The sequence below is a fragment of the Triplophysa dalaica genome, chromosome 15, assembly GCF_015846415.1.
Source record: "Triplophysa dalaica isolate WHDGS20190420 chromosome 15, ASM1584641v1, whole genome shotgun sequence".
NCBI lineage: Eukaryota > Metazoa > Chordata > Actinopteri > Cypriniformes > Nemacheilidae > Triplophysa > Triplophysa dalaica.
Window position 1 is genome coordinate 9,435,712 of NC_079556.1, and position 26,291 is coordinate 9,462,002.

At 37.7% G+C, this 26,291-nt stretch overlaps 2 protein-coding genes across 3 annotated transcripts; both read right to left on the reverse strand.

The window, feature by feature from the left end:
- Positions 1 to 632: 632 nt before the first annotated feature.
- scfd1 (sec1 family domain containing 1) lies at positions 633 to 13,544 on the reverse strand. 2 transcript variants are annotated; one of them, XM_056768282.1, is made up of 25 exons: positions 13,424 to 13,544; positions 12,641 to 12,711; positions 12,444 to 12,532; positions 12,200 to 12,290; positions 11,973 to 12,086; positions 11,530 to 11,617; positions 11,340 to 11,429; positions 9,939 to 9,994; positions 9,385 to 9,470; positions 9,145 to 9,244; positions 8,567 to 8,706; positions 7,892 to 7,982; positions 7,687 to 7,760; positions 7,325 to 7,406; positions 7,109 to 7,205; positions 6,224 to 6,294; positions 5,057 to 5,136; positions 4,874 to 4,936; positions 4,696 to 4,771; positions 3,906 to 3,959; positions 2,096 to 2,148; positions 1,741 to 1,774; positions 1,558 to 1,623; positions 1,400 to 1,468; positions 633 to 851 (listed from the first exon to the last, which is right to left on the reverse strand). In XM_056768282.1, exons 1-25 carry the CDS (start codon positions 13,452 to 13,454, stop codon positions 828 to 830), a joined length of 1,890 nt encoding a protein of 629 aa, XP_056624260.1. In that variant the 5' UTR covers positions 13,455 to 13,544; the 3' UTR covers positions 633 to 827. The 2 variants fall into 2 exon arrangements, with proteins under 2 accessions (XP_056624260.1, XP_056624259.1); XM_056768281.1 differs by having other exon boundaries at positions 11,964 to 12,086; positions 13,424 to 13,542.
- Positions 13,545 to 14,191: 647 nt separating this feature from the next.
- Positions 14,192 to 20,296, reverse strand: g2e3 (G2/M-phase specific E3 ubiquitin protein ligase). The gene is given in 15 exon segments (XM_056768049.1): positions 14,192 to 14,933; positions 15,162 to 15,373; positions 15,777 to 15,949; positions 16,068 to 16,249; positions 16,343 to 16,650; positions 17,487 to 17,598; positions 17,726 to 17,850; positions 17,961 to 18,077; positions 18,523 to 18,629; positions 18,722 to 18,837; positions 18,840 to 18,883; positions 19,009 to 19,133; positions 19,223 to 19,324; positions 19,751 to 19,848; positions 19,958 to 20,296. Coding segments are annotated over 15 exon segments (2,127 nt in total). The 5' UTR covers positions 20,019 to 20,296; the 3' UTR covers positions 14,192 to 14,688.
- Positions 20,297 to 26,291: the final 5,995 nt, after the last annotated feature.

Here is a 26,291-nt window from a genome sequence, read left to right on the forward strand (position 1 = left end):
TCTGTGTTTTTTCAGACCTCAAATACTGCAAAGAAAACAAGTTTATATTCACTTTTAAGCAATACAACAGTAATATTAGTACATATTTTTAGGGAAGTGCATATTTTCTTTATATGATATCTCAGACAGACAGCATGATAAGACATGAGAAATATGATAAAAATCTATCACTTTGCTGTTGGATGACTTCTGAGGTTTGATTTCGTTGAAGTTCAACAGATACTAAACTGGAATGGCCACAATACATTTAGAAATGCTTATTAAATAAAATGTCTTAATATTTTCTGAGGCTGCATTATAGTTTAATAGTTTAGTCTTTCAAGTTGACTTTATCAACAACTTTCTTTAGATGCCAAATTATGTCCTTACCTTGCATGTTTTCACTTCCATGTGACACCTGGTAGATGGTAGATCTTTGAGGGAAAAAAATTGATGGTACCCATCTTCAGTCAGAATTCTGAGATGTTGGCAAAACCTTTAAATTTGATTTATCCCAAGCTGGATTTTTTATGACTTTACACATACACTTCTCTGGTTAAACTCTGGTTGAAACAGATGCTTCAACCAAAAGGCAAAACCATACAAAAGATGCTGAAAAATGCTGATGACCCAAAGAATAAAAATGGCAGCCCTTTCCTGCTTAAGACTGTTAGAACTTTATTGTCAAGAACCATTGTTATTGAATTAAATAGTATAGGAAAACAGTATAAAGTACATGGAATATCAATGATTCTGAGGTTAGAGACAATTTATAGCATAGCATTAATAGCTATGAAGATATCTTGATTCCAATTTTGAGAAGAGTGGATAGCTCGACTTCGCTGCTCCTATTTCTGACCAAGCTGGGAGAGCTGTGGAGAAATGAATGGATTCAGTCTTAATAGCTCGAACACTGCATAATCACATTAACTCCTAAACAAAGCAGGATTACACCTGAATGATTTTCTTATTCATACAAAGTCTGCGTCATATAGGTTCACGACGAAGAGAAAGAAGGAAGAAACCCCTCCTTTTTTTACCCAGGCAGAGGAATATGGGGTAAAAGTGTATTAACAAAAAATGTATGCTAAAAAGCTGGGCAAAATGTTCAAAAAATATTTACAAAGTGAAGGGGACGTTATGACTTGGTGTCAGTTTTGTTAAGACAAAGTACAACGTAGATTTGCTTCAAGTAGCAAAAAGCATTCCAAGACACTCAAAGCAGTGTTGTTCCTCCAACTCTGGGATATTCAGATGTCGTTTTAGAGCAATGGATTGTAAAGCATTTTTTTCATGACATTCTCTCCATGTATGTGAATGGCTGAAGAGTGATGCAGATCGTGACTTTGAGCTGTATATGGGTCATAAATATTTCTTTTAGATATCCTGATATCAATATTCTTAGGATAACTGATCATACCTGCTTAATAAACTGGGATGCGTTGAAAAGCTCACTACACCCATAAAGAACCCGCTTCCCTGGTCTAGCCTGAAGAGAACAAAAAAAAACTGTTATGCATTTTTATAAAAGATCTTTTGTAGAAGGATATTTCACATACCCAAGTCTGTTTAGAATACCTTTGTGTAGTCAACAAGATTTTGATACTCTATATAATTGCCTCCACCAACAACAAAGACAATGGCCTGTAAAATGACAAAGATGGTAGATGGAATTTCAATTCACATTTAAAGATTTTAATAAATTAGACTTGGTCCAAATATCATCAGCTATCAAGTGTCATCACCGGTTTTTATGCTTACCTCCTGAAAGGGGTTCTTGTTTCTTGGAATGGAGCTGAAGGAATTAAAGAGTCTGATTAATTCATCAACAGTGGCAGAGAGAGAAAGCAGCCAACAGTTGCGGAAAAACTACAGATCTTCTTATATTCTAAATATTTTCAGTGGAAAGTCACAGCGCTGGCAAGGATGTGTGGATCTGTTATTTACACAACTTCAATGCTGCCTTATGTGTATGTAATAAAAGAAACAAGTGATTTCAAATTCCTCCATGGATCAAATGCCTTTAACATAATATTTGCATACAGTGCGACCAAATCAAACATTGAGCTCTATCGTTAGAAAATATAAGGACTCTGAATGAATCTCGAGTTCCTACCTCTCGCTTCCGCGAAGCATCTTGGGATCAAAGTATCTGTAGTCATCTGTCTCCTGCAAAAATCACAGAATTTAACATAAGGGATTACAGAGCACGTCAGTAAATTAGGGATAAAATAACACTGAATGTACCGTCCCCACATCACCAGCAACTGAAAACCACCTCATTTATCAACTCTAAACCCTTATCAACCTATTATGCTACCATCAACAATTTATCTCGAAACTAGCCCCAAACAGTAAAATATGCTCTCCCAGTCCTTTAGGCTAATAAAGAAAATCCTTCTTTGAATGTTTTGACTTCAACTAACGAGAGATGTCTCTGAGGTGGGGGCAAATGGCCTCCTACTGATTCATCCTCCATATTTAAAGGGCCAAGCTTGTCTCTTCCCCCACGAGACTTTAGTCAGCCTGGCAGACCTGGTGCTCCGTCACATATTTCAAAGAGAAAACTTTGATGTCAACTCACTGAAACTGGAGACCAGTGATACTATTAAATGTCTACATGCTCCAGATTTTTCTGCAATCAGTTTTCAGCTGCTAGGTAGTATAACTCCACATTATCAGCAAAAGTTCAGAGCTTTTTGTTTTTGCACTAAAACCTGGTCAAGTGGGCTGGTCTGTTAGTGGAGGTTTTGAGCTGCTCCTATCCCTTCATCGCATAGCTTTCCCAACAAGAGCTGTATTGTGCTTGGCACTGGAATTCCAGTCGCTGAGAATATGATAATACTGTTATGTTCAATTCAAGTTTATGGGCAGAACGTAGAGTTTGAAAGGGAAGTATCTCAGTATCAAGATATGACAATCTGTCCACCCCAGCTTTTAAGAGCGAGAACATCAGAAAGACCCTGAAGGCGTTATAAAAGGAAATAAGGTCTGTCCTGGTGCGAGAAGGGGAAGCTAAAAGGCCACTGTTACACAAGCAGATCTCAAGAGATAATATGTCAGCTAGCAGTCTCCACTACAGCATTTTAAATTTAGGATAGCTCTTCAGGATAGTTCTTGGAAGTGTGCTTAGGGAAAATTCAACATGACTATATAAAATTGAGCCCTTAGAGTCATAATGTGAGGGCGCTGACAAAAAATTGCCACATCATATCCTTTCAGTGATTCCACATTTATAAGAAATCAGCATCAATCATTTTCCCCCACACAGTCCGAGAACGTAGTTGATCTCAAAGCATCAGGAGACATTTTCAAAGAATATTTTTCCTTCAAAACAGTCCAACAATAACTTGAAAACAGCCAATGTGTTTAAATACCTGATGCTTCATATACAGACATTCAAGTACAGGGATGGGACCCATCATTAAAATCTTTTTTAGTTTGCAGAAAGAAGTTACCTCTTACTGCTGTTTAAAGCTCATTTGTTTCGAAAAAGGTAAAAGCAAAATGGATCGCTTCCAAATCCCTCGAAACATTATGCTTTTGATCACTAAGAACCATCTCCTCACTCGCTCTCCACAGGTGTTCCCTGGCTGTTACAGTCGCATTAACACAGCAGATCAGACTGCCTAAACTGAGGTCTTGTATAAAAAAAGCTTCTTCTGTGCCCTGTTAAGAGTAAATCCAGTGTCCCATAGAGCTGCAGTGTCATAGGCATTAATCCGCAGTTGGAGCTAAACCAGTCATCCTTGATGATATGCAATACTGTTTGCATGTTGGAAACATTTTTGTATAACTATCCATAGATGTGCAAAAACAAACCGCAATAAGGCGAAGGATTATCAGATTTATAGGTACTCCTATGAATAATAAACAAGAAAAAAGGATGGTGTGATAGAGTAGGCGAGAGACAGATGCATGCTTACCGGGTTTGACTTAATTTCCATTAAATTGTCCAAGATTCGTGTAACAGGCAAGTTCTAAACAAAGACAAACAAATAAGACTCACGAGAAAGCCGACAAAAATATTATAGCAACATCAATGCAAACATTAGCAACCGAGCTAGATCGTAAAAAAATATTAACTTTGAAGCAGACTAAAAAGTAATATTGTCACAATAACAGATATTGACAATTACTAGGATTAAATAAAAACCATGATTATTGATATTGTGTTAATTCTACACATAATCTACAAAATCATAAACTATTCAGCATTCATTAAAAAATGACCTTAAGAATAACAATGGTTACAAACCCTCTCTGCCTCCCTTAATTTGTTTGTTTCAAATGAAAGACAAAAATATGAATTCGAATGAAAGCATAATTTATTTTTTTCAAATTGAATAGATAACACAATAATATAGTTGTTGTGTATTCTTTTGTGACGTGTAAAACTGATATTGTAACAGCTCTGGCAGCAACACACATGGTGTTCGTTTCTGGCTCTGTCACCACAAATGTACTCCTAGTACCATAGTAAATGCTTATTTTATCTACTGTAGCCGATAGCATTAATTAACTAAAATTCCTACAGTTCCCACCTTGATGTTGTGAAAGTGTTTACTTTCTAAGGAACCTGCTAGAACTTCTTTAGAACATCTGCTTCTGTATATTGCCAGTAAGTGGACACATTTTCATGTTTTGGGTGAATTATTCCTTTACTGCAGATTAATGCACTGCAGCCTAAAGCTTGTTATTGGCGTTTATACTCACATGCTGTTTCAATACTAGATTTTTCACCCCCTCCATCACAAACTGGGAGCCGGTGTTCATGACCCTCGAGAAAAGACTAGGAAAGCGACAAGCAGACCATCATAAATTTGCACCTGACGCTTCTGACAGTAACAAAGGGATTCGCATTATAAGAGCTAAATTTAGCGTAACGTCATACCCCATTGGTTTTACTCCACCGCTCCCATAATTGGCTGGTGTCGCAGCCATCTTGGTGAAGGCTCTAGAAAATATTAGGCCATATTATAGTTACAAAACTCTTGCTCTCATAATTCTGTTAAATTAAATTGTAGTTACTATGAGACATGTTATGATGTTTTTGTTGACAATGGCCAGAACTTACTTCCACTGCTTGATGTAGTTAAGTGGGGACAGGTCACAGCCAGCATCAAGCATTGCTTTTTTGTACTGCTCCAGATCAGCCTAAAGAAAAACAAAATCTTTCAGATTAAACCAAAACTTCAGCTGGTCAAATGAAACTGTTTTTATACAATGAAGGATGGCACATGGCTCACAAGCCATGAGCATTCATCAGAATGAGAAGAAACCCATTTCTGTTAGACGCATAACAGTCTGCACCGCAGGAACGAGTCAGGCCGTTTTGATGTCACCAATCTCATTACTGCCTCCAAAAAACAAACAAAATGGTTGTTTTTGGAGTTCGTGCAAACGCTTTGCCAACAATAATCTACTCCGGTTCAGGGGGACGCAGATGAAAGATAGATCCCAGAAGACGTGGAAGAGAGTTCCTGTCTGACTTTAACTGTCAAATCACTATTATTTGGAAAGTTAAAGTTTTAACAGCCAAGATTAACAACTGTGTCAGTGCGTGACAGCGGGGTCCCTTGGTGACGCATTGTCCACTGCGCTTTCTGTCCTGATAGGACAAAACTTTAAGGGTCACTGCTGTGGGGTGAGACATCATCTATCCGAGTTTGCTCCCATGGCTCTGTTTCCTAGTCTTGAAATTATACACAAGAACTCATACTGTCTTTTGAATGGCCATTTAAGAGATCTTGCCATGAGCGGAACAATCCTGCTTTATCAAGGTACAAGAGCAATAACATTTGGCCGTGGCATCAAAGAGCGTCAGCGTTCCCCAAATCTGCGCCGCATGTGCTCCAAAGAACAACAAGGCTTTTGAAGTAAAAAAAATACTGTTTGAGAACCAAGGCCAAGCTTTATATGGAGGAATCAGAATGGATTTGGATTGATGTGTCCCAAAATAATGAAATCCATGCATTTGCCGCAGATTATGAAAAATAAATGTGGTGTTACCGAAAGTGCACATCAGGGTAGCCCACCACAGAGGACACCGCAAGTCTGTGTTTCAGTTTTATTTGTATAGACATCAAATGGTTGCTATGGGACTCTATGATAAACGATCATGACCAGCTATCAGCACAGATTGTCAAGGAGTCCTGGAGCAACATTAGGATTCCTAGATAAATACAGGAAAATAGAAAACAGATAAATAATTTGGGTATTATAGTTTGATTGTAGGCCCTACCTCAGATGGGGGCTGCTGGGAAGTGATGTAGTAGATGAGAAACAACCTCATCTTATCCTCTGCAGTTCCAGCTACCAATAAGGAAACAACATTTTTAAAATGCATATTGTTCATTTAAATTCAACAAAGTAAACGTGCCTCAATTTGAACAATAAAGCACTGTGTATTTCGAACACTTGAAAAATAACTGATCGCTATCATGATAGTCAGCATAGTGGCCATTCCTGTGTACTCATAGGAAACCCGTGAACTTAAAGAGGACCCCGTGGAGATCAAGAAACCGTGTCCTCTCGAAACCTCACAATGCAGGCGGGAGAGAAAACAAATTTCATCCTGTGGTAGCATCACAGAGAAGCTTTAAAGTCTACCGCTTTCCCTTAGGGATGTGATGTTTTTCAGTCCACTAAGCTGGAAAATGGCTGGATGAAGAAGAGGGGTGGGACAGAATCTCATCAATGTACGAGTTACTCATTGAATTAGTTTTGTTTGATCTTGTTGTTCTTGGTTAGACAAAACGTTGTGATCGATAAGGCAGTTGCCATGTTTTTAGGGACATGATGGTGTAGGACAGTTAGGCTTACAGACCAGTCAATTCGACAAAAAGTCACATGAGGCCAAGTGCTACACTGATTTTAAAAGGGTTATGTAATGTTGTCGGACACAACGGATGTTGTTCCAATCAGATATTAGAACAAATGTAATCTTTATGGAGACTCCTGTAGCCCAGTTGTGTCTGGACCAATACGATTTTACTGTGGGCGGAGCTACCCATTGTGATGCCACGGAATTAGAAGCATTTGAACAATAAGTTATACTATTATAAATATTTTAATGTGATGGCACTAACAGCCAATAAGCTCCGCATGTTTAAAGTGGAAGACTCACCGTCAGGATCGCTGATAATGTCTAGTAGAGATTTATCAAGAGTAGATTTACTCATGAGCTTCTCCTCATACTCAAAGTACACATCCATCTTACGACTCTAAAGACAGACAGGCGCATTAAGAGTAAAATATGCGGCTCTGCCTCGCAAAAATAATAAGATGTGCTGAGAAAGCGTAACCCAAGAGATGAAAAACATTTTTCTCATGGTGCACTGACCTTGATGTGGTCCAAAACTGCCGTGGCAACGTTGGTGTGGAGGTCAATCAATCTCTTCTTCTCCAGAAGCTCAGGAAGAGAACTGTTTGGAGAGAGGAGCACGGTGTTATCGAACTCTATTTGTGCAGGGGTACAGCGGAAGACCCTTTGTGAGAACAATGACTAATCTATATTTATAATAGCTCATGTGCGATAGGAGACAAGTGTAATTAGATTATTGTAGGATTTCATAACAATTACAATTTTGGAAGGGAAGTCAACTTTTTTTGTTAATGGGAATGATCTACAAATGAAATAAGAAAGCCATACCATTCCTTTGAACAAAACACACAAAGTCAATAAGAAATTTTTCTTTCTCCTACCTGACAGCTGAGGTAAGTTTGGCAGTGTTATCTGACAACATACTAATGGCTCCATCATCCTCCCCCTCTAGGCCCTTTGAAGAAAACCACATATTGGCGTTACAGTCTTCTTATCACCGCTTCAGTCCAACAATGCCTTTATATATTATTCAGCATCAGCCCTGCAGCGACTCCACAAATAACAAACCGCATCCTTGTGTCTTACCATGATGCTCTTGAGGCGTTTAACCTCATCCTCTTGTGCTCGATATGTATCCAGTTCCTCCTGCACGGCTTCTGCCACCTCAGGAAACGGACTGAAACAGCGAAAAGAAATCAATTCAATGGTTTTCATGAGGTTGAGGCTAAAAATAAGCCATTAGGTGATCCGGATAAACTATTTATTATATAGAAATGGAACCAAAACATTTATATTTATGCATCAGGTAGACACTTTTATCGAAGAAACAGTGTATTCAAGGTCCACAATGCCCTACCAAAACAAAATGTTTCAAATATAGTAAAAAAATTTGCGAATACATCTAGAAAATGTACACATTTACATTTATGCATTTGGCAGATGCTTTTATCCAAGCGAGTTACATTGAACTGTATTATAAATTTGTTTCTGACTATGTGCAATCCCCTGGGATCGAACTCATGAACTTGGCATTGCTAGTGCCATGCTCTAACCACTGAGCCACAGGAAAGCACAGGACATAATGACATCAAATGCACTGATGTTTAAATCTTGAACTCTTCTGTTTCTCAACTAATGTTGAAAAGACCAAGTATATAATAATTCTGTTAAAAATACTAAATATCAGAACATTATGCTGAAATTTACTAGAAGCTAGATACTAAAACAATACAGAAGAACACTATAAGAGAAAGTATTTACCTTCCTTTGTGTTTTTGCCAAAATTTATCAGCAGCAGTGAGATCATAGCTCTTCTTGTTCTTTTTTTTGGGTCGTGCCCCGGCTGGGCTGGCCTCTGATCCCTGAGACTCCTCCACAGACACCCGGTTCAGATGGAAGTCCTGATATAACGCATATATACAAATATGTGATGCTGGGTAACAGAATTTATGGACCAAAACATACTGCAGGCCCTATAGTCCCTGACAATAAAATAACAACAAAAACTTTCAATCCAATTGTACAGAACATCAAATAAGATCCTTCAAAGCACTTCTGGCAATTGAAGCAAGTCACTTTACTAAAGCAGAAGCATTTTGAAACCACGAAAAAAAAGAATAAATGACTACTGGCACAAAACACAACCCAGAGCAGACATTCCACATTTAAAAAACCCTTTATCATCCATACGGTGACTTTAATAACTTGATCTTTCCATATATACCGCAACTTGGAGCTACTTGCAGTTTCCATTTAGGGGAAAAGTACATTAGCATTTCTTGTAATAAGTAATATGGGCTTAATTTTAGTTCATGTGGGTTTCTTTGGGATCTGCTCACCAGCACATCATGAATGAGAGCTTGATACGTCCATGTGTGGTGAAGAGGAGTCGCTAGGTCCAAGTTCCGGTCGGCAAGAACAAACAGCGGCCTCTGAAAACTGTGGGGGTGTGGTGAAGTTATACAATTATAAAGCCTAGAACTACAGTCAAACCAAAATCTCTGTTTTCTAGATCTTTTCTTTAACTTTCCATCTATCTATAGGTCTGTTTGTTATCTGTGTGTGTGATTTTGCTCCACCTGAACTGGCCAGTGCCCATGGTGTCTCCGGTGAACAGGCTGTTTCGAGCGTCCCGCAGATTCTCTCTCAGTTTCTTGTCAAGTTTCTAGATGGAAAATAGTGAAATCAGTAAAACCAATAGTTCCAGTAGGAACGAGTTGTACAATATGTAGGAAATTAAATAATCTAATAAACCCAGGAACTTAAGGTGTTAATTTTATCTCACATAACACCAAGACATTCTTCTGTTAGAAAACTAATCATCCAAAAGCTCTCTAGTGAAAGCCAGGCGAGCTTGGATTGTGTCCCACATACAGAACAAAGAAGAATTTTGTACCTTCAGTAAAACAACATTAAGTGACAGTATCAGTTTGCACACTTTGGACATTTACAAATGCTGTGTAAAAGGGTTTACTGGAGGGTTGGAGGTGATTAATAAATGACCACAGATATTCTATACCATTCTATTCACAATTCATAAACTCTTTTAAACCGAGCCGGACAAAGATGTCTCAGATTGTTCATATAGAAGGTATCAGAGGGACATCAAATAACAGATAAGTGGGTTACTTACCACAGCTACCATTTCTGCAGCATTCCCTCTTGGACATCGGATTATTGGGACAGCACCTATGATAACAGGAAAGCTCACTGTACTGCCAATAGGAGGCCGAATTAAATATCCACACACAGGCTCCCAAGACACACACGAATGTTCAGTAGAGTTTCACTCACACTTAATAAACAGCAATACAGACTTGATCATTGCACTTAGTTCGAATCATGAAGTTTCAGTCAAATGAAAGTTTTGCAGTTTGGTTCATATTAACACCTTTCATCAAAATAAAGTTGTTTGATTATGGGCAAGGATGAAAGCCAAATGTGTTCATTATTTACGTAAATATAGACTTATGCCTAGTTTCACTGACTTGGTTTAAATACTTAAAAAAAAAAAGCTCAAATATTAATTGTAGTTTGGGACTAGTCTTAAAGGGATATTTCACCCCAAAATGAAAATTCTGTCATCATTTACTCACCTTCGAGCTGTTCCAAATGTTTATAAATTTCTTTGTTCTGGTGAACACATAGAAATATATCTTGCCCCCCTTTGACTCCAATAGTAGGAAAAATAAATCAATCTTTTTTTTGTTCTGTTGAACACCAAAGAAGACATTTTGAAGAATGTAGGACATCAAACAGTTCTTGGGCACTTTTGACTACCATTGAATTTTTTCCTACTACGGTAGTCAATGGGGGGGCAAAATATATCTGGTTATAATCATTCTTCTAAATATAATTCTCTGTGTTCATCGTAACATGTACATTTATACAGATTTGGAACATCTCGAAGGTGAGTAAAAGATGACAGAATTTTCATTTTTGGGTAAAGAATCCCTTTAAGACAAATCCCAAACTAAAATTAATATTTGAGCTTTCTAAACTGAAAATAACTTGCCCTGACATATGTTAAAATATATCAGTTCGTTTGTTTTGTCTCAAGATGCACAGCAGAAATGTATTTTTCAAGGCATTTTTTATAAAAGTGACTTAAATTTAAAAAAATCTTAATCTAACGGAGGAGTAGTCCTGGTTTAAGCAAAACCTTACATGCGAAACCGGGCCTTAATCGAAATATTCATGCATTTAGTCAATATACAGAAAATCATTACTGCAGGAAGGTTCTGCCACCCAGTGGCTCTCTCAACACAAACCACTCATCATTTTTCATCGTCTTCAAAACATCTTAACAGTTAAACAATGAGCAAACGTTGGCTTCCTTGAGCTTTTGTAATAATTATATTTCATCAACATTTCCTGTTGAAATACAAAAGTAAAAAAATGACTAGGAGGAACTATCCATTTAAGTTGAGAGTTTGGTGGCTGAGAAGACAATTGAAACAAATCATAAGCTGCTAAATTCAAACAACCCATTAAACAGAGTGCACGTACAGAAGGATTAAAGCTTGCTATTTACCAAGTGTAACAAAGAAGCAGAACAGGCTATCCACTATAGTGTCCATTATAGCCTCCATGTCGGTGTCCATGATATCTGGTTTGTTGATGGCTGCAGGTAAATAACACTAGTAGTGTAAATGATTCCATTCAGAATTCAAATAAAATCAGAAAATATAAAGGAAACACTGCCGGTCTTTTGAGCAACAAACCGTGATAAGAGATGTGTTCTTTGTTTTGATTGCAGAGAATGAACATTTCATCTTCAAGTGTGATAAAGTTTAAATACTGATCAAACACCTGCGAAAAGGTAGAACAGATTTGAGAAAGAGCCTTTAGGTATTCTGAAGATCTGAACAAATCAATAAAATCATCACTTTATCATCAATAAAAGCACAGTCAATAATATAATGCAATGCCATTACAACGCTATGCAGAGTCAGGATATCATATATTTTAAACGTATTATTTAAAAATGATTTAAACTTGTGCTTAGGGGAAGAAAATAAACCTAGGGCACATACACCTAGGACGGCACGAAAATGAGGAAATTATGGTTTAAATTTCATTCTTGGGTAAACTAATTCTTTACAAACATTTCAAAGCTTCAAGCAAATAACTTCTCCAACTTGAGAGCTTGACCTACTTTGGTCACCTGGTTTACTGCATTAGAAGCTAGAGCAGCACTTGCTATATCCTCCAGCTTGCTTCTGGAGATGGCAGAGATGAAGTTCAGGTAGTAGGACTCATAGAGTTGGTTTCGCAGATCCTGCAAGAAAAAAGTTCATCTTTTAGTTTTAAAAACAGGGTTACTTTTTAACATGAAGGTTGACACTGGTTAATACTGCAAACAGTAATAGAGACAATAATCGTAAGGTTTACTTGACATATCCTGTCAATGTTCTCCTCTGTGGGCATAATGAAGTAAATGGCAGGAACATCTGGAATGGGATCGCGGTCGGAGTGTAACAAACTAGAAAATGAAACAAACATAATGCACTGTAGTATCAAAAGCAAATCATTCAAACGACTGACATTCAATACATTAAAAAAAGCATCCATTATACAAAATGTTACTTTTAAAACACAATATTTATCATAATAATGAAGTATTGAAGGTTCTCACAGGTGAAGAGTGATGCCCATGTCACGTAACTCCTTCACTGACAGCAGGGGAGAAATGATGTCTTGGCCAAAGCGATCGTAAATAAGGACCTTAAAACAATAGCAAAGGGTGAGTGTGAGTGTGTCATGACAACTACAGAAGCATTACTGTTATACTTTAAGACCCTTGTGTAGTGAACCTCTAGATGTCATCCTTACCTTCCATACCGGTTCAGCTGCTGTGTTTTTCAGGGGTGGGGCATTGAAGTTGAGCATTCGCTTTAGAGCAGCTGAAGAAAGAAACATTCTTTCAACATCAAAATCGAAAACCACAGTCAGCCAGCCCAATAAACGCCTTTGTTGCATGTGGTAATAATTTAAATCATATTAATCATTAATTAGCATTTCATCAAGGACACTATGTTTCATATCTCACCAATAACATACTTCATGCAGTGCCCATATGCCATACACATTTTATACATTAAATGCACAGCTGTAAAACTCGAGTCCTTTTGACTACAGCAGCAGCCACAAAGTAAATGTTAACATCCACATATTGTTAACCTCTAAAAATATCTTTATAATAATTATTTAATATAATAAAATAATCAATTATTATGATCACTAAAGATATGGTTTTGCTTATTGCCTCGAAGCTAGCGTGTCACGTTAACCACCGGTTCCTCAATCTCGGGGATATTATTACCAGCAGGGTTTATAAAGGAGCTGTTTGGCTCTATACATTGATCAAAACTAAAGTACTTTATCTAGTCATATAAAATAAACAAATCATCAACTCATCTGATGTTAACCAGTTGCTAGATAACCAACACGATTAGCCTCCTCAGCTATTCCATCAGAGCAACTCAAGTTAAAACGTACTCATTTCTACAGTATGTATTTTAAACAATTAAGGCTTACAATGTATTGAGAATAATTCATAGGAATTAAATCAACGTTATGGAGTGTTTCGAGATCAATTTAAACTTAGCAACAGACCTGCCTGTTTTTCCCGGACGGAGGCCGCCATCTTTACTGTTTATGCGGTGACGTCTAGGAAGGTGACGTGGCAACCGGCAAGTTGCTCTGTGTGTGTACGGGAACGCGCGCACTGAAAGGGGTCTTTAAAGAAACATTAAAGGGAAGAAATCTTTTTTTACTTTTCTCTTTTGGAATAGCGCCCCCATCTCATTCATCCATTAAACAGTTACCATGGAAACCACACCTGTCATACTCGTCAAGACCAAACCTCATGCACTTTTTCTGCCACAGAGTGCAATAAGGCTTATTGAGGCGGTGTACTCAACTTGATTTTAAACAGTTCTCATTAAACCCAAGTTAGAAACTGTGAGAGTAATAGCTAAGAAAGTTTAACAAATATGACAGATATGCTCAATCAACGACCTCAAAGAACACTGGACTGTGGCTAGTAATAAACAATAAAGTAGCAATTGCACCATCTTGTGGCTATCTTGTAAACAAGAACTGTTCATTGTGAACATTGTTAAATCCAGTTGCTTGGTATTCATGCTGTAGGCAAACATGTATAAACACTAACTACTGAAAATTTTAACGGTGGTAAAACCGGTGCAACTATGAAGGGTGTGGCTGGTAGGAACACAGTTCTGATCCCAGTAAAGCAATGTATATTATTAGCCATATTTACAAGAGCCTAAACCTAAATAAATGCCTGGTTTTCCATAACTTCAAAAATACTTCAATAAACTCACTGTTATGAATCAACGTTTGTAAAGAACATGCTTCATAGAAGAAAAACGACATGGTTTATTGTGATGACTGGCTGACTTGTGATTGCTCTTTATGTTTCTTGTAAGGTAAAAGGCATTTACAGAATTGTAGAATACTTTAACCACCTAGACCCTGTCATTCTCTATTTATAATTGCAATGATAAAATACAATGATAGCTGGGGATATCAAATTTCTGATAAATGTAAAAAAAGGGGTTCAAGGGTAACATACGGTTCCATTCCATTTTCTACCGCTTATCCGAACTACCTCGGGTCACGGGGAGCCTGTGCCTATCTCAGGAGTCATTGGGCATCAAGGCAGGATACACCCTGGATGGAGTGCCAACCCATCGCAGGGCACTAACATACGGTTGAGATAACATAATAAAGTAATGCTAATGTGAGCTAGAAATAAAAAAATATTTTAAATAATACTCAGTAACTCCAATAAATAAACATTTAGCACCTTCGCAGATAACTGGGTAAAACATGGTCTAATATACAGAAAAGATTCTTCAAATGTACTGCATAACAGAAAACTGACACACTGCATAGTCCAAGTGTTTCTTGAAGACCTCATAAGAGGGTAGTATAGGAAGAACGAGATGATTGACAGAGTGGCTCTGTGGAAAGCCACAGGTAGGGTCTGGAGAGTCTAGGAAAGAAAGGGTGGGTGTGGTATTGAATCCGATGGCTGGAACCGCATCCGTAGCAGTAGCAAATGTAAGAATGTCCTCGATTGATGTTGCACACTGGCCCTCTGAAACAAAAGATGAGAGGTAATCTCACTGCACTATAAACACACAGTTATATATGTTGGTTATGGTACAAAACAAATAAGATATTTTATTTTGTTACTTTGTTAGAGTTTTTTTCTTGCATTCCACATAATTCATTCTGTTATAATAAGCGATAGATTATGCAACCCCAATTGGCCAAATAAATTGATAAAACAGTATTTTGAAATTCTACCAACCAACAAACATACCCTCACACTCATGTAGATATTGTTCCCAAAAGTTAATGGTCGTGATTTCTTTTGCTTTCAGATCTTCCTCCTCTGAAAACCGTGTGGTAAAGAGCTCCAGGATGGATTTAGCTGTCATCCTCTCCACGGGGCCACAGAAAACCGAATAGAAACTTTCAGCGCACATCTGAACCTGCTCAAAAACTCCAAGCGTCCTTAGACCCTCCCGAAACCTGAAAATAACAATAAGAACCTATTCAGTGAAAGGTTAACATCGATGCACACATACATCTTGAATATATTTATAAGAGAATAAACAAGCAGACACATACAAGAAAATTAAAATTGTATCATCATTTGTCATCAAACCTGTAAGAATTTCCTTCTTCTGCAGAAGACAAAAGAAGATATTCTGAAGAGTGTTGTGAACCGGCACCCATTCACTTGCATTGGTTTTGTTTCCATACAATAGTTGTGAATGGGTGCCGGTGCTGTTCAGTTACCAACGTTATTCAAAATATCTTTGTTTTTTGTTCTGCGGAAGAAAGTAAGTCATGCAGGTTTGAAATGACAAGAGAATGAGTAATTATGACAGAATTTTAATTTTAAGGTGATCTATCCCTCTAATGTACCAACCTCTGCAGGGGCAACTGTAGTCTGATGATCAAGTAAAAACTGAGAACATCCTCCACCAACATGTCTTTCTCCGAGAGCTTACTGACTTTTCGCCAACAGCCTGCTGCTTCCAAGTACTCTCTGGCTGACAGCATTGCACTTCTCATCTGACTTATGGAGTTTGCGTCTGCAATCTAAAAACAGTGCTCACAGTGTGACTGGTGTACAAACATTCATTCTGTTTGCTAGAATCATGGCTTGTTCATTTGCGATGCTATCTTAAAACCTATATTAAACAATAAGAAAACTCACTCTTCTGATTTTGTGTGCCAAAACAGTGTCACCAAGGTCTTGTAGTGTTGGTCTGTAGTCTTTAGGGTAGCTGAACAGACTGTGGTACAGCGCTGGAGAGAAGAAGCTCACTAGGGGACCACCATGAACCAAAGAGATGGCCAACAGGCTGCCGACCTCAAAGTAAAGATCGTCCCTCAGAGCTGTTAATACAATACAATTAGTTTGTTTTCAAAGTCATTTCAGTTAGGTGACAGAATTGCATTGGAAATTTGTACAGAAGGACACTTCAGTACCTTGTGAGTTCAGAACCAGGTTTTTAGCTCCATCAGGTCCCCCGAAGATTTCAGACGTCTGCAAGTTGTGAACAAGACGTCTGAGGAACCAACGTTGATTTCGGAGTTTGTTGTTTAGTTTATCTTTGGAGAACTTAACAGAAAGTGTGTAGCAGGGATTAAAGTCACTTTGCCGGCAAACCGCAAGAGCTGCTTTCACCACCTCATCATCATTACCATCTCCCACTAACACCTCTGTGCACTGCTGCTGTGATATCTGACAAGCCAGACCTATTAGGATCTCTGCAGAAGTGGCTGGCAGACACTGCCTACAAAAGTAAAGAGCACCTCAATACCTTTAAGAAATGGAACAAGTCATGCATTCAGTAAATGTTACTAACACAATGTTTTAAAAAGCATGATCACTGTAAGCAATTCATTCATACAAATGTTTCTGCTGGACTTTTGCATCACAAAAACAATTAGTTGCAGCATTTAAATATAAAATCATTTGTTCTTTTCCTTTAGGGTGGTAGTTTAAACACAGAATTTTCATTTTCGAGTAAACTGCCCCTTTAAAGGGGTCATTTGGTGCCAATTCGTGTATTTCTGTGTCTTTGGTGTGTTATAAGTTGCCCATGCATGTATTAGACACGTAAAATTGCAAAAATCAAAGTGTCGGAACAAAAGATGCGTTCTATCTAAAAGCGAATGCTCACCCACACCTGCCTGAAACACCTCATGTAAACCCCCCCCACAAATCTACGTCACTTCGTAGTATGATTTGACTAAGACCACCCAAATGTGTACGCAAGTCATGTGACCGTACCTGTCAGTACAATTGCTTCGGAACATGATGTTCCAAATATGGTAAGAGGCGTTAGATTTCCGTTACACGCTTGTAGTATTCGACCAATCACTACGCACTGGTTAACTGGCCAATCATAGCACACCTCGCCTTTCAGAGCGATGAGCTTTGTAAAAAAATTTGCGCATTTCAGAGAGGCGGGGAAAAAAGGAGATACAAACATGCAAGGTATGTGGAAAATACAGTGTTTTGGAATCTTAAATCGTGTATACACATTGCATTACATCTAAAACAAATGATAAAATTCGTTTTAGCCGTGTCATATGACCCTTTTATCATAAACAACTGAGCTAGTACCTTTTAGAGATGAGGGAGGAATGAAGGTTAGAGATGCATCCTTTAAATAACCTTTTCCTCTCTTGCCTTTCAGCCAGTGGAGATTTTGCATAGTTGGGTAAGGTCACCGAATCTGCACAAAATAAAAGGAAGAAAGGTATATTGTATATGGTATTTCATGTCCAAGCATGCGTTGTTAGAATTACATTATTAGTAAATATACATATGGGCTGATCAATAACAAATAAACAATAGTTTACTTTTCTCCTCAACAGCGGCTTTGCATTCCGCACATGTCCAATCAGTTTCGTAAAGCTTGAGGCATGAGCACCTCCGATGAGTTCCCCTGGATCCACAGAGCATACAACGAATTATTTCCCAAGCGCTGTAAACCAAACAGAAATGTTAATAACAATTGAAACTTAACAAAAATATCAAAAACATAAAATAATTCTATTTAATTTAATGAATGACTTCAATAAGCACATAGATTACCCTGAGAGTGTGCCGTGTTTACGACCCTTTTGAGATTGACACTTGCTGGCATCACAGTGCTGGTACACTTGCAGCAATTCTCCAAAGGCATTTTCTTCTAGTTCCCAAGATGCATCTCTAAAGATTGTATTATATTTGAACACAATTAATTATAAAGAATTAATCTCGCCATGCTCAAGCCATGTGCAATTAAAATGGCATTAATGGTACATATCAGATATTTAAGAATCATAGCAATATCTTAAAGCTGGTCTAAAAAAAATAAAAGAGATGCATAGACAAATGATGCATCAATTATGCAATGTACTAACTGTAAAATGTGGTGCTTTTTGTTTATTTATTTTATCACACTTAGAACTTATGATAAATTCTTTCTAATCAAACATCAGAAAAAAAACACCAACAAAAATAATTGATGTTCCTGCATTGTTTAATTTTGTATGTTTTTGGTTTAATTAACAATATCATCTTCAACTAAGTTTTTTATTTAGGGGAGGCAGAAAGGGTTGCACCCTACACAAGGGGCCTTACAGTGAAAATTTTGAGAACCACTGCCACTTACCTCTCTGGTATGTATATTCCCATCCTAATCATTTCTTGCTGGAACTGGTCTTTGTTATTGCAGAGCGTGCATTTGCAGAAGAACATAGCAGCACTGTGTGCATATTGCTGCAACGACATAATTGAGATCCAGGGTATGATTACCAACCTTGGATTATTAAATTTGTTAAGAATTATGTATATGTACAATCATCGAGTACCTGTACACAAGCCCTATGAAACCAGCTTCCATGACATGCAGGACACTTAAGCACATTGTAGGAGAGTACAGGTTCAATAGGCTCAAGACACACAGAGCAGGAAGTGGAAGACTCGGGCTGGAGACGCAGGTCTGAATAGGCGCATGCTTTTTACAGTATGACCTGTAAAAACAAAAGCTGCCATCATCAGTATCTTACATAAATATGATGACACCCCTGTGCTGGAATTCAGGCGATGTCATTCATGTTATGGCAAAGAAAGGTTTATCTGCAAAAAAGAAACTAACGGAAATGAGTCTGTGAACTGGAATATAAACTCCTGCTCTATTCCACAAGGCATGTGGACCATCTGCCTGCAGGTTCTGATGAAACACCCCACTGAAGCGCCATGCTTTTTACAGTGCGTGCACTTCTGCAAGTGACAAGTAAAACAAGTTTTAGCGTCTGACGCATTCATGCAGTGATAATTGAAAATACGTAGACAGCCAACTGTGTATTTACCAGCTTAGAAGATCTGCGAATCTCCTTTTTGACGTCATTCACCAGAAACCCATGAATGCCTTCATGCTCCTCCCCTCTCTGAAATACCCCACTAGAGACCAGCTGTAAATGAAGATATAGTATGCTTGTAAATAAGATTATGATTGAATACGATAAAGGAAAAATATGATTTGGAGAAGACAGATGTATTCGAGGTGTGTTATTTAGAATTTCATGACATATTATATTTTGATTGTTGGGACCATACAGTCCACATAATAAAAATACACATGCTAATTTTAATAAACACATTGGCATGATATGTTGATACTGTGGGCTCTGTTTAATGTGCAATGTAAAATCTATATCCTGAATCAAAACCAGATGAACCAGAGAATAAAAACAAATACAACACAAGCATCTTAAATGCACAACAGAGAATAAAAGCCACGTTCTTATAACAAATGTTGCACTTCATGCTCCTATAAATAAAAGTGCAATGTATAAAAAGGTTCAAACAAATGTAACGTTAACTTGGCGATTGCTCACCAAACAGAAGTAGTGGACAGTCAGGTTGTGCTGTTCGAGGGTGATCTTCTCCCCATACTTTTCTGGACAGTTGTCGTTGCGCTTACAAAGACTACAGACTGAAGGATAAACAAAGATGTTACTCTGAGGTAAAAACTGTAAAGTTATAAGTTAGGTAACAACTTCACCACGAGTTTGGTCACTGAAATATTGTAAGGAAAAACTTACTGAGGTCCTTATCGTCCTTCATCTCCTTTATTTCAGTACTCTCCTCTTTTATTGCTTTCATAGTCGGTTTGTTAGGCAGCAAACAAAATAATAAACCTTTTGAAAGGCTAAAATGTATACACAAGGGGTGTTAGCACAGAAGTAAAAGTTAACTGTTTGTTCTCGGTTGCTAGTGGAGGATTAACTTCATCGTTATCAATTAGCTTTACCTAGTTAAATCACTCAGGGAAAATAAAATGCTTTTATATTCATTACAGCGTAGCCTACGTCTAATACAATATTCCAGAGTGTATGTGTGTGTGTGATGTGTTTAAATTTTAAATCTGCCTCTACGTGAAAATCCGCCTCTGCTTGCTTTTGGTTGGTTGATTTTAAACCAAAACAGAGGTTTTCCGGTGGGCGGGTCTCTGACGAAAAAGTGCGCAAAGCACGCGAGACTTGTGCGAACACGTTAGCGCAATTTCCGCTTGTCTTTCAAAATAAGGGTCAAGTTGGCGGACTTTGTGGAAATATGAAACTTGTAGTTTAATTTGGTAAAAATATGCTTTCTCATGCGATAAGTGATACTTAAAAAATTGTGTCGATGTTTTAGCAAGTTTATGTCAATACATTTCTAAACCTTGAGCTACTCTATTTCATTTGTTTAATAGACATGTGTCAGAATATCATATTTAGATAATAACGTTTACATGAATAACAGTATTAAATAATATTTCAATATACATCATCTTTATTCGGATATTTAACAAGCTCTGTAATATTTTGGACACCCAAGAAAATATGCTCGTCGATTCCTCATGAGTATCACTAACCAGCAGGTGGCAATAGATCAAAACAGTTCAAAGCTCTGTCTCGCAAGAACTGGGTCCTCCAAATTTGAGGAACTAATGTGATCACAAAACTAACAACTTGACTTTTGTATAAACTGGCTATAAATAAAATCCTAATTTATATTACATTGTCTTTTATTTCTTTCATTGATGTCTTTTATTAACATCTTTATTTTGTGGTAGACTTTAAAACAAATTGAATACATATTTGCAAATAAAACACACAGGTTAAATATGAATATTCAATCGCAATGTGAGACGGTTTTGCTAATTTTTATGTTATGCTGTTCAATGTTATCGTTACATTAAGGATATGCTGTTATGTATTGCAAGTGTGCTGCATGACCTACAAAACTACACAGTGATGAATAAATTCATATTATGCTCTAAAATGAAGAGTGTTCGAGAATGAAGTGCCAGGATTAACACTAGATCACTATCTGTAAACTAACCTGTGCCGCCCCGGCTGAAAGCCAGAACTGATGCCTAGATTCATTCATGCCTATAGGTGGAATAATAATAGCAAATAATAATACATAATAGCTAGGCCCCTTGTCTGTTTTCTTGCTTGAGCAGATCCAAGTTCAAGGTCTTGACTTGGCTATTGTTTGAAAACACATGCAAGGGGGTCCTTGGATGCTCTTTTGACTTGGGATATAAGATTACAGGCCAAGCTTTTCTTCCCTTGACTAAATTCCAGAGGGAGTCCAAACAACTCCCTCAATTTTCCACACTGCATTTCCTCCCCGTGTCCAATGCTTCTCAGAGTTTGCATTATGTGAGCTAATTTAGCCAATTATGCACAGGTGTGATGCTAATTCTCCTCTCACATACTGAGCTCCCGACAGTAAAAATAGTATAATTATACAGCTGTCCCCGTGTTTTCCTTCCCAACTACTGCAACAGCCTCTGTCTGACGAAAAACACCTTTTTAGTAACGGCTATCTTAAAGAATCTGCCATGACTTTCTTTTCAGCTCGACTGTTCATTGTTGTACTTTGCGAAGCAGGTGCGAGGATGTGTCACATGTCATACAAGCATGTGAGACAAGAATAATGTAACATTTAATAATGTTACACAGGCAGCTGGCTAACTTATACAAATTGCTATTTTATGTCATTGAGACAAGCATTTTTTTAAATATATTTTGTTATTTTGTGTCTGAGTTCATTGCCAGTGTTGTCAATTATTTTTTGAATCCTATTCAAAACATGGAAAATAATATTATAGATAGGGAAATAACTAGGTCAGCATATGGCATATTTTAAAGGAGACACGGCATAAACTAATATTATCGTTTTTTATTTATTTTATGTAATGCCTATACATGATTTATGGTTCAAAAACGCTGTATTTTTCCACATACCGTGCATGTTTGTATCTCCTCTTTGCCCCGCGTCTTTGAAACGTGCAGAATTTTTACAAAGCTCATCGCTCTGAAAGCGAGGTGCTATGATTGGCCAATTAACCAGTGCGGTCAAATACTTCAAGCGTGTAATGGAAATGTAATGCCTCTTACCATATTTGGAAAATCAGGTTCCAAAGCAATTGTACTGACATGTACACCCACCCTGCTTGCCTATACATTTGGGCAGTCATAGTCAAATCAGACCACGAACTGACATAGATTTGTGGAAGTTTGGTCACACGAGGCGTTTCAGGCTGGTCTAAGTGAGCACTTGCTTTTAGATAAAATGCATATTTTGTTCCGACACTTTATTTTTAGCAATTTTACGTGTCTAATACATGCATGGGCAACTTATAACACACCAAAGACACAGAAAAACACGTATGCTTGCCATATGACCCCTCTAACCAGACTTTATTAAGATTTTGATTCAAATTTAGACATTTGTTTGATGATGGTTTAACGCAAGCAAAATATTTCAACTGTGGCTATAAGATATTGCAAGACAAGACTTAATAAGGGGTGGTGCAATACTTCTGCGCACCCCTATATTCTTAAATCCCCAGCCATTTTATTCAAAGCCAGAGTGATAGCACTTACACAGGGGACAGCAACCTTTTCATTATATTCTGTCACTTTTGATAAGTTTAATCGACATGACCATCAACCCTGACGAAGAGCTCTCTCTCCAAAAGAAAAAAGAGGGAAACCTAGATATTATTATCAGGGTATGTTAGCTCTGCAACCAGTCCCTGAAATTGATGGCTGGGGAACACTCTCCCATGAAAGAAGTCAAATTAAATGATCATGGTCCCTAGTTAGCTGCCCTTTCAATATACGAATTTCTGTGGGGAATAGAAATGACTCTGATCCCACTCCTAAAGCTTCCTGGTGCTCATGTATAACAGCTTGTGATATCTCATCTCGTGTGGCTTGAGAAAATTGCTGTCTACACAGGCCAAATAATTCTGTCTCTTTGACCTGTGGTTCAGGGAAGTCTAATTATCAGCTTCAGCTCTGGGCTCACTGGGGTCCCCGAGCCGCCTTAAAGGCCCCGGGCTGTCACCCTTTCTCTCTCCCCTCCCAAAATGAAAATTGAGTTGTCTGCAGAGTGATAAAATGTGTCTGCTAATCAGAAATGTGAAAAAATTCAGAGCAAGAGTGGCACGGTGACATGAGAGGATTGCATATTTCTTTTGTCTCCTCTCACATTGTACAAACTTTCACTAACATATGTAATCACTTGTGTCTGATTCAGAAAATGTTAAATATAGCTGCTGTCTTTCCAAAACATTGGATGTCCAAATTTGCCATTTACAGGAAATGAAAAAAACACTGAATTTTTTTAAATGATCCAACACAGTATTGTCAATGTTAACAAACACATTTATTGGTTACATATTTGCAAAACCCAGTGACAAACATAACAGGTGACTAGTTATAATGATTCATCACGAAATATGGAGATACAAGGTTTCAAAAGGCAGCGGCGATATTTTACTGTAACATCAGCTAGTTGCATGACAAAAATGTTATTGTTTTTTCCAGATTTCTCTTACACTGTGTGTACACCGGACGCACGGCGCGATGCGACACATGGCTTGTTCTAATGGGATCGTCTCGAGGCATAGCGTCACGTCCGGTGAGGACAATTTTTTTAATCATAATGGGTTCTAATTCGTTCTATTGTTTCTTGTCGCCATGCAGCACCGCATCTGGTGTAGACACGGTGTAAAACAAACGTTTTTTCAACGTAATCTGTATTAATAAACATTCTCACTTGCTATACAACTACTAACAAATAACAACAAGATTTTTAAATAACAATAGTACAAAACATTATTTACATTTACGCATTTGGCAGACACTTTTATCCAAAGCGACTTACATTGCTTTAACCTATACATTTATACTTAGGTATATGCAATCCCCTGGGATTGAACCCACAACCTGCGTTGTTAAGGCAATGCTCTTACCACTGAGCTACAGGAAAGCTGTATTCAAACATTATTTAAATGTTCTTTAAACGTTTCTACTTTGCAGTTTGACCATTAGCATGATCGGGTAACATTTTGCTGAATTTTTTTGTACACAACTAAAGATATGTTCTTTAAAAACATTGACACTGTTATTGACACTAGTTGTAAACTCTTTGTAGAAATAAACTCAGGCCATCATTATTTTTTATATCCTTTGATTTCTAACAGCACATTTTTTTATAAACTATGATAAGCTCCTTGGAAAAGACACAAACCTTCATCATGGAACAAGGCATAACAAATTTTTTTGATAGGCTTGTGTTTGGGGGCGAAGGGGTGGGGGGGTCTCTTTTCCTTTTCATCACCTTCAGGTCACAGGGTTCATTACTGGGTGGAGCTTTTTGCCGTCTGAGTCATGGAGGGGTATCAATAACCTCAATGTTTCACCACACAATCTTTTTTAAAGCTCTCTGAAAACAAACAGTGGATGGACCGCCAGCACCAGGATTCACACAACAGCACCAAGTCTCTGGACAGAGGTAACACATTTCAGCCGACAGTCCCTCGCTTACTTTACTGTAGTATCAGCTAACTTGAACAGATGCAAAGACATGATTTAAACGATTTGTTTCTCTATTTAAATATTGCTTGTTTCATCTGAATGTACAAAATGTTGAATTCACATAGCTGCATGCAGAAGCTCAGTCTTTTTGTGATAAATTCTGCTGCAGGGCCTGAAAAGGTTGAGCCTCATTTGAAAGCATTTCAATTCAACCTTTGAACCCATCGCAGATGATTAGGATGTTTGCTTCCTCTCCCGTTTTTGCCAACTAACATAATTCAACGTCGACTTTTCCTGTTGCTCTTATGACTCAACAAACAAGAAAAATAACTTTTGAAATTGCGTCTCTTAGTTTCGCATCGCATTGCTTTGGTGAAATCTAATTTGAGAGAAAATGGCAACCCAGCTGTTCTTTTGATGGAGAATCACCAAAGCATGGGTTCTTTCAGTGCAACATGCATAGTCCATCCTCATCTACACATCAATGAGCTTTTCTCTTGTCTGCAAGGCTATAATTAAAGCTCTGTGCTGTGCTAGGGGTAATTTATCCTCCTTTTCTGGCTCTGTGTTGAAATCAGGTAGCAGGGCATGATTGCAGTGGATGGGGCGTTGCAGGTTGCACAATGCTGCCGCTTTGTGTTCATCTAGCTTGTAGCGCGCATGTGGATGAGCGCCATTTAATATAAAAATTTATTATGCAAACAAAAGGGGTTAATTGTCCACATATTTGTATGAAGTGTGTAAATGAATTATACCAGGGAAATGGGTTACATAGCAACCGGCTCTGCAAGGAAGGTCGTTGTGGCATTTTTGTTGTGTTGCTGGTAGCTTGCTGTAGAGTGATATGAAGGTTTCGGGGAGCAGTATCTTAATGACAGAGATATATCGGTTTATATGTATAAATGTTTGAAAATAGAAGGCACATATGCCAGCACATACGTATGCTATACATAGGTATCTTACGGACTGATTTTAAAGCATTCAAGAAACATTCTCTGTATTTAAATACAGAGAACTGTTGAAAACTAAATAACATAACCATGACATAGCATGAAAACTGGACCGTTTGTTTCTTTTTTGTTTCACCCACACCTTTTCCATCCTTTTAAATTTGTATTTGTTTGTATTTATATTGCTATAAAATAACAAACTAGACTGTTTAGATAACTATATGTACCATATTTGTCTTGACATTTCGGGAGCTTGATAAAGAAGATTGTTTGAAGGTTAAGGAGCTTTTTTATTTGCTATACTAATGTTGACTATTGAGGAAAAATGACAACACTCCTTGAACCTTTTAAACACCCATTAAAGGTGGGAAGGGGACAGAGATAAAAAAAATAGAAAGGAGAATAAAGGCAAGATTGATCATCGCATGCTCTAGCATAATCGTCTCGAGCAGCAGACCAGAGAAAGTGAGATCATTCAGCCCCACTATAATTAATTGCTTTATCTAGTCAATTAGGCATACATGTTAGCACCTGCACATTCCCAGAAGACAAAGGAGAGAATTATTTCCCAAAGGCAACGATAGCTAACTATTTTCAGCTTTAAT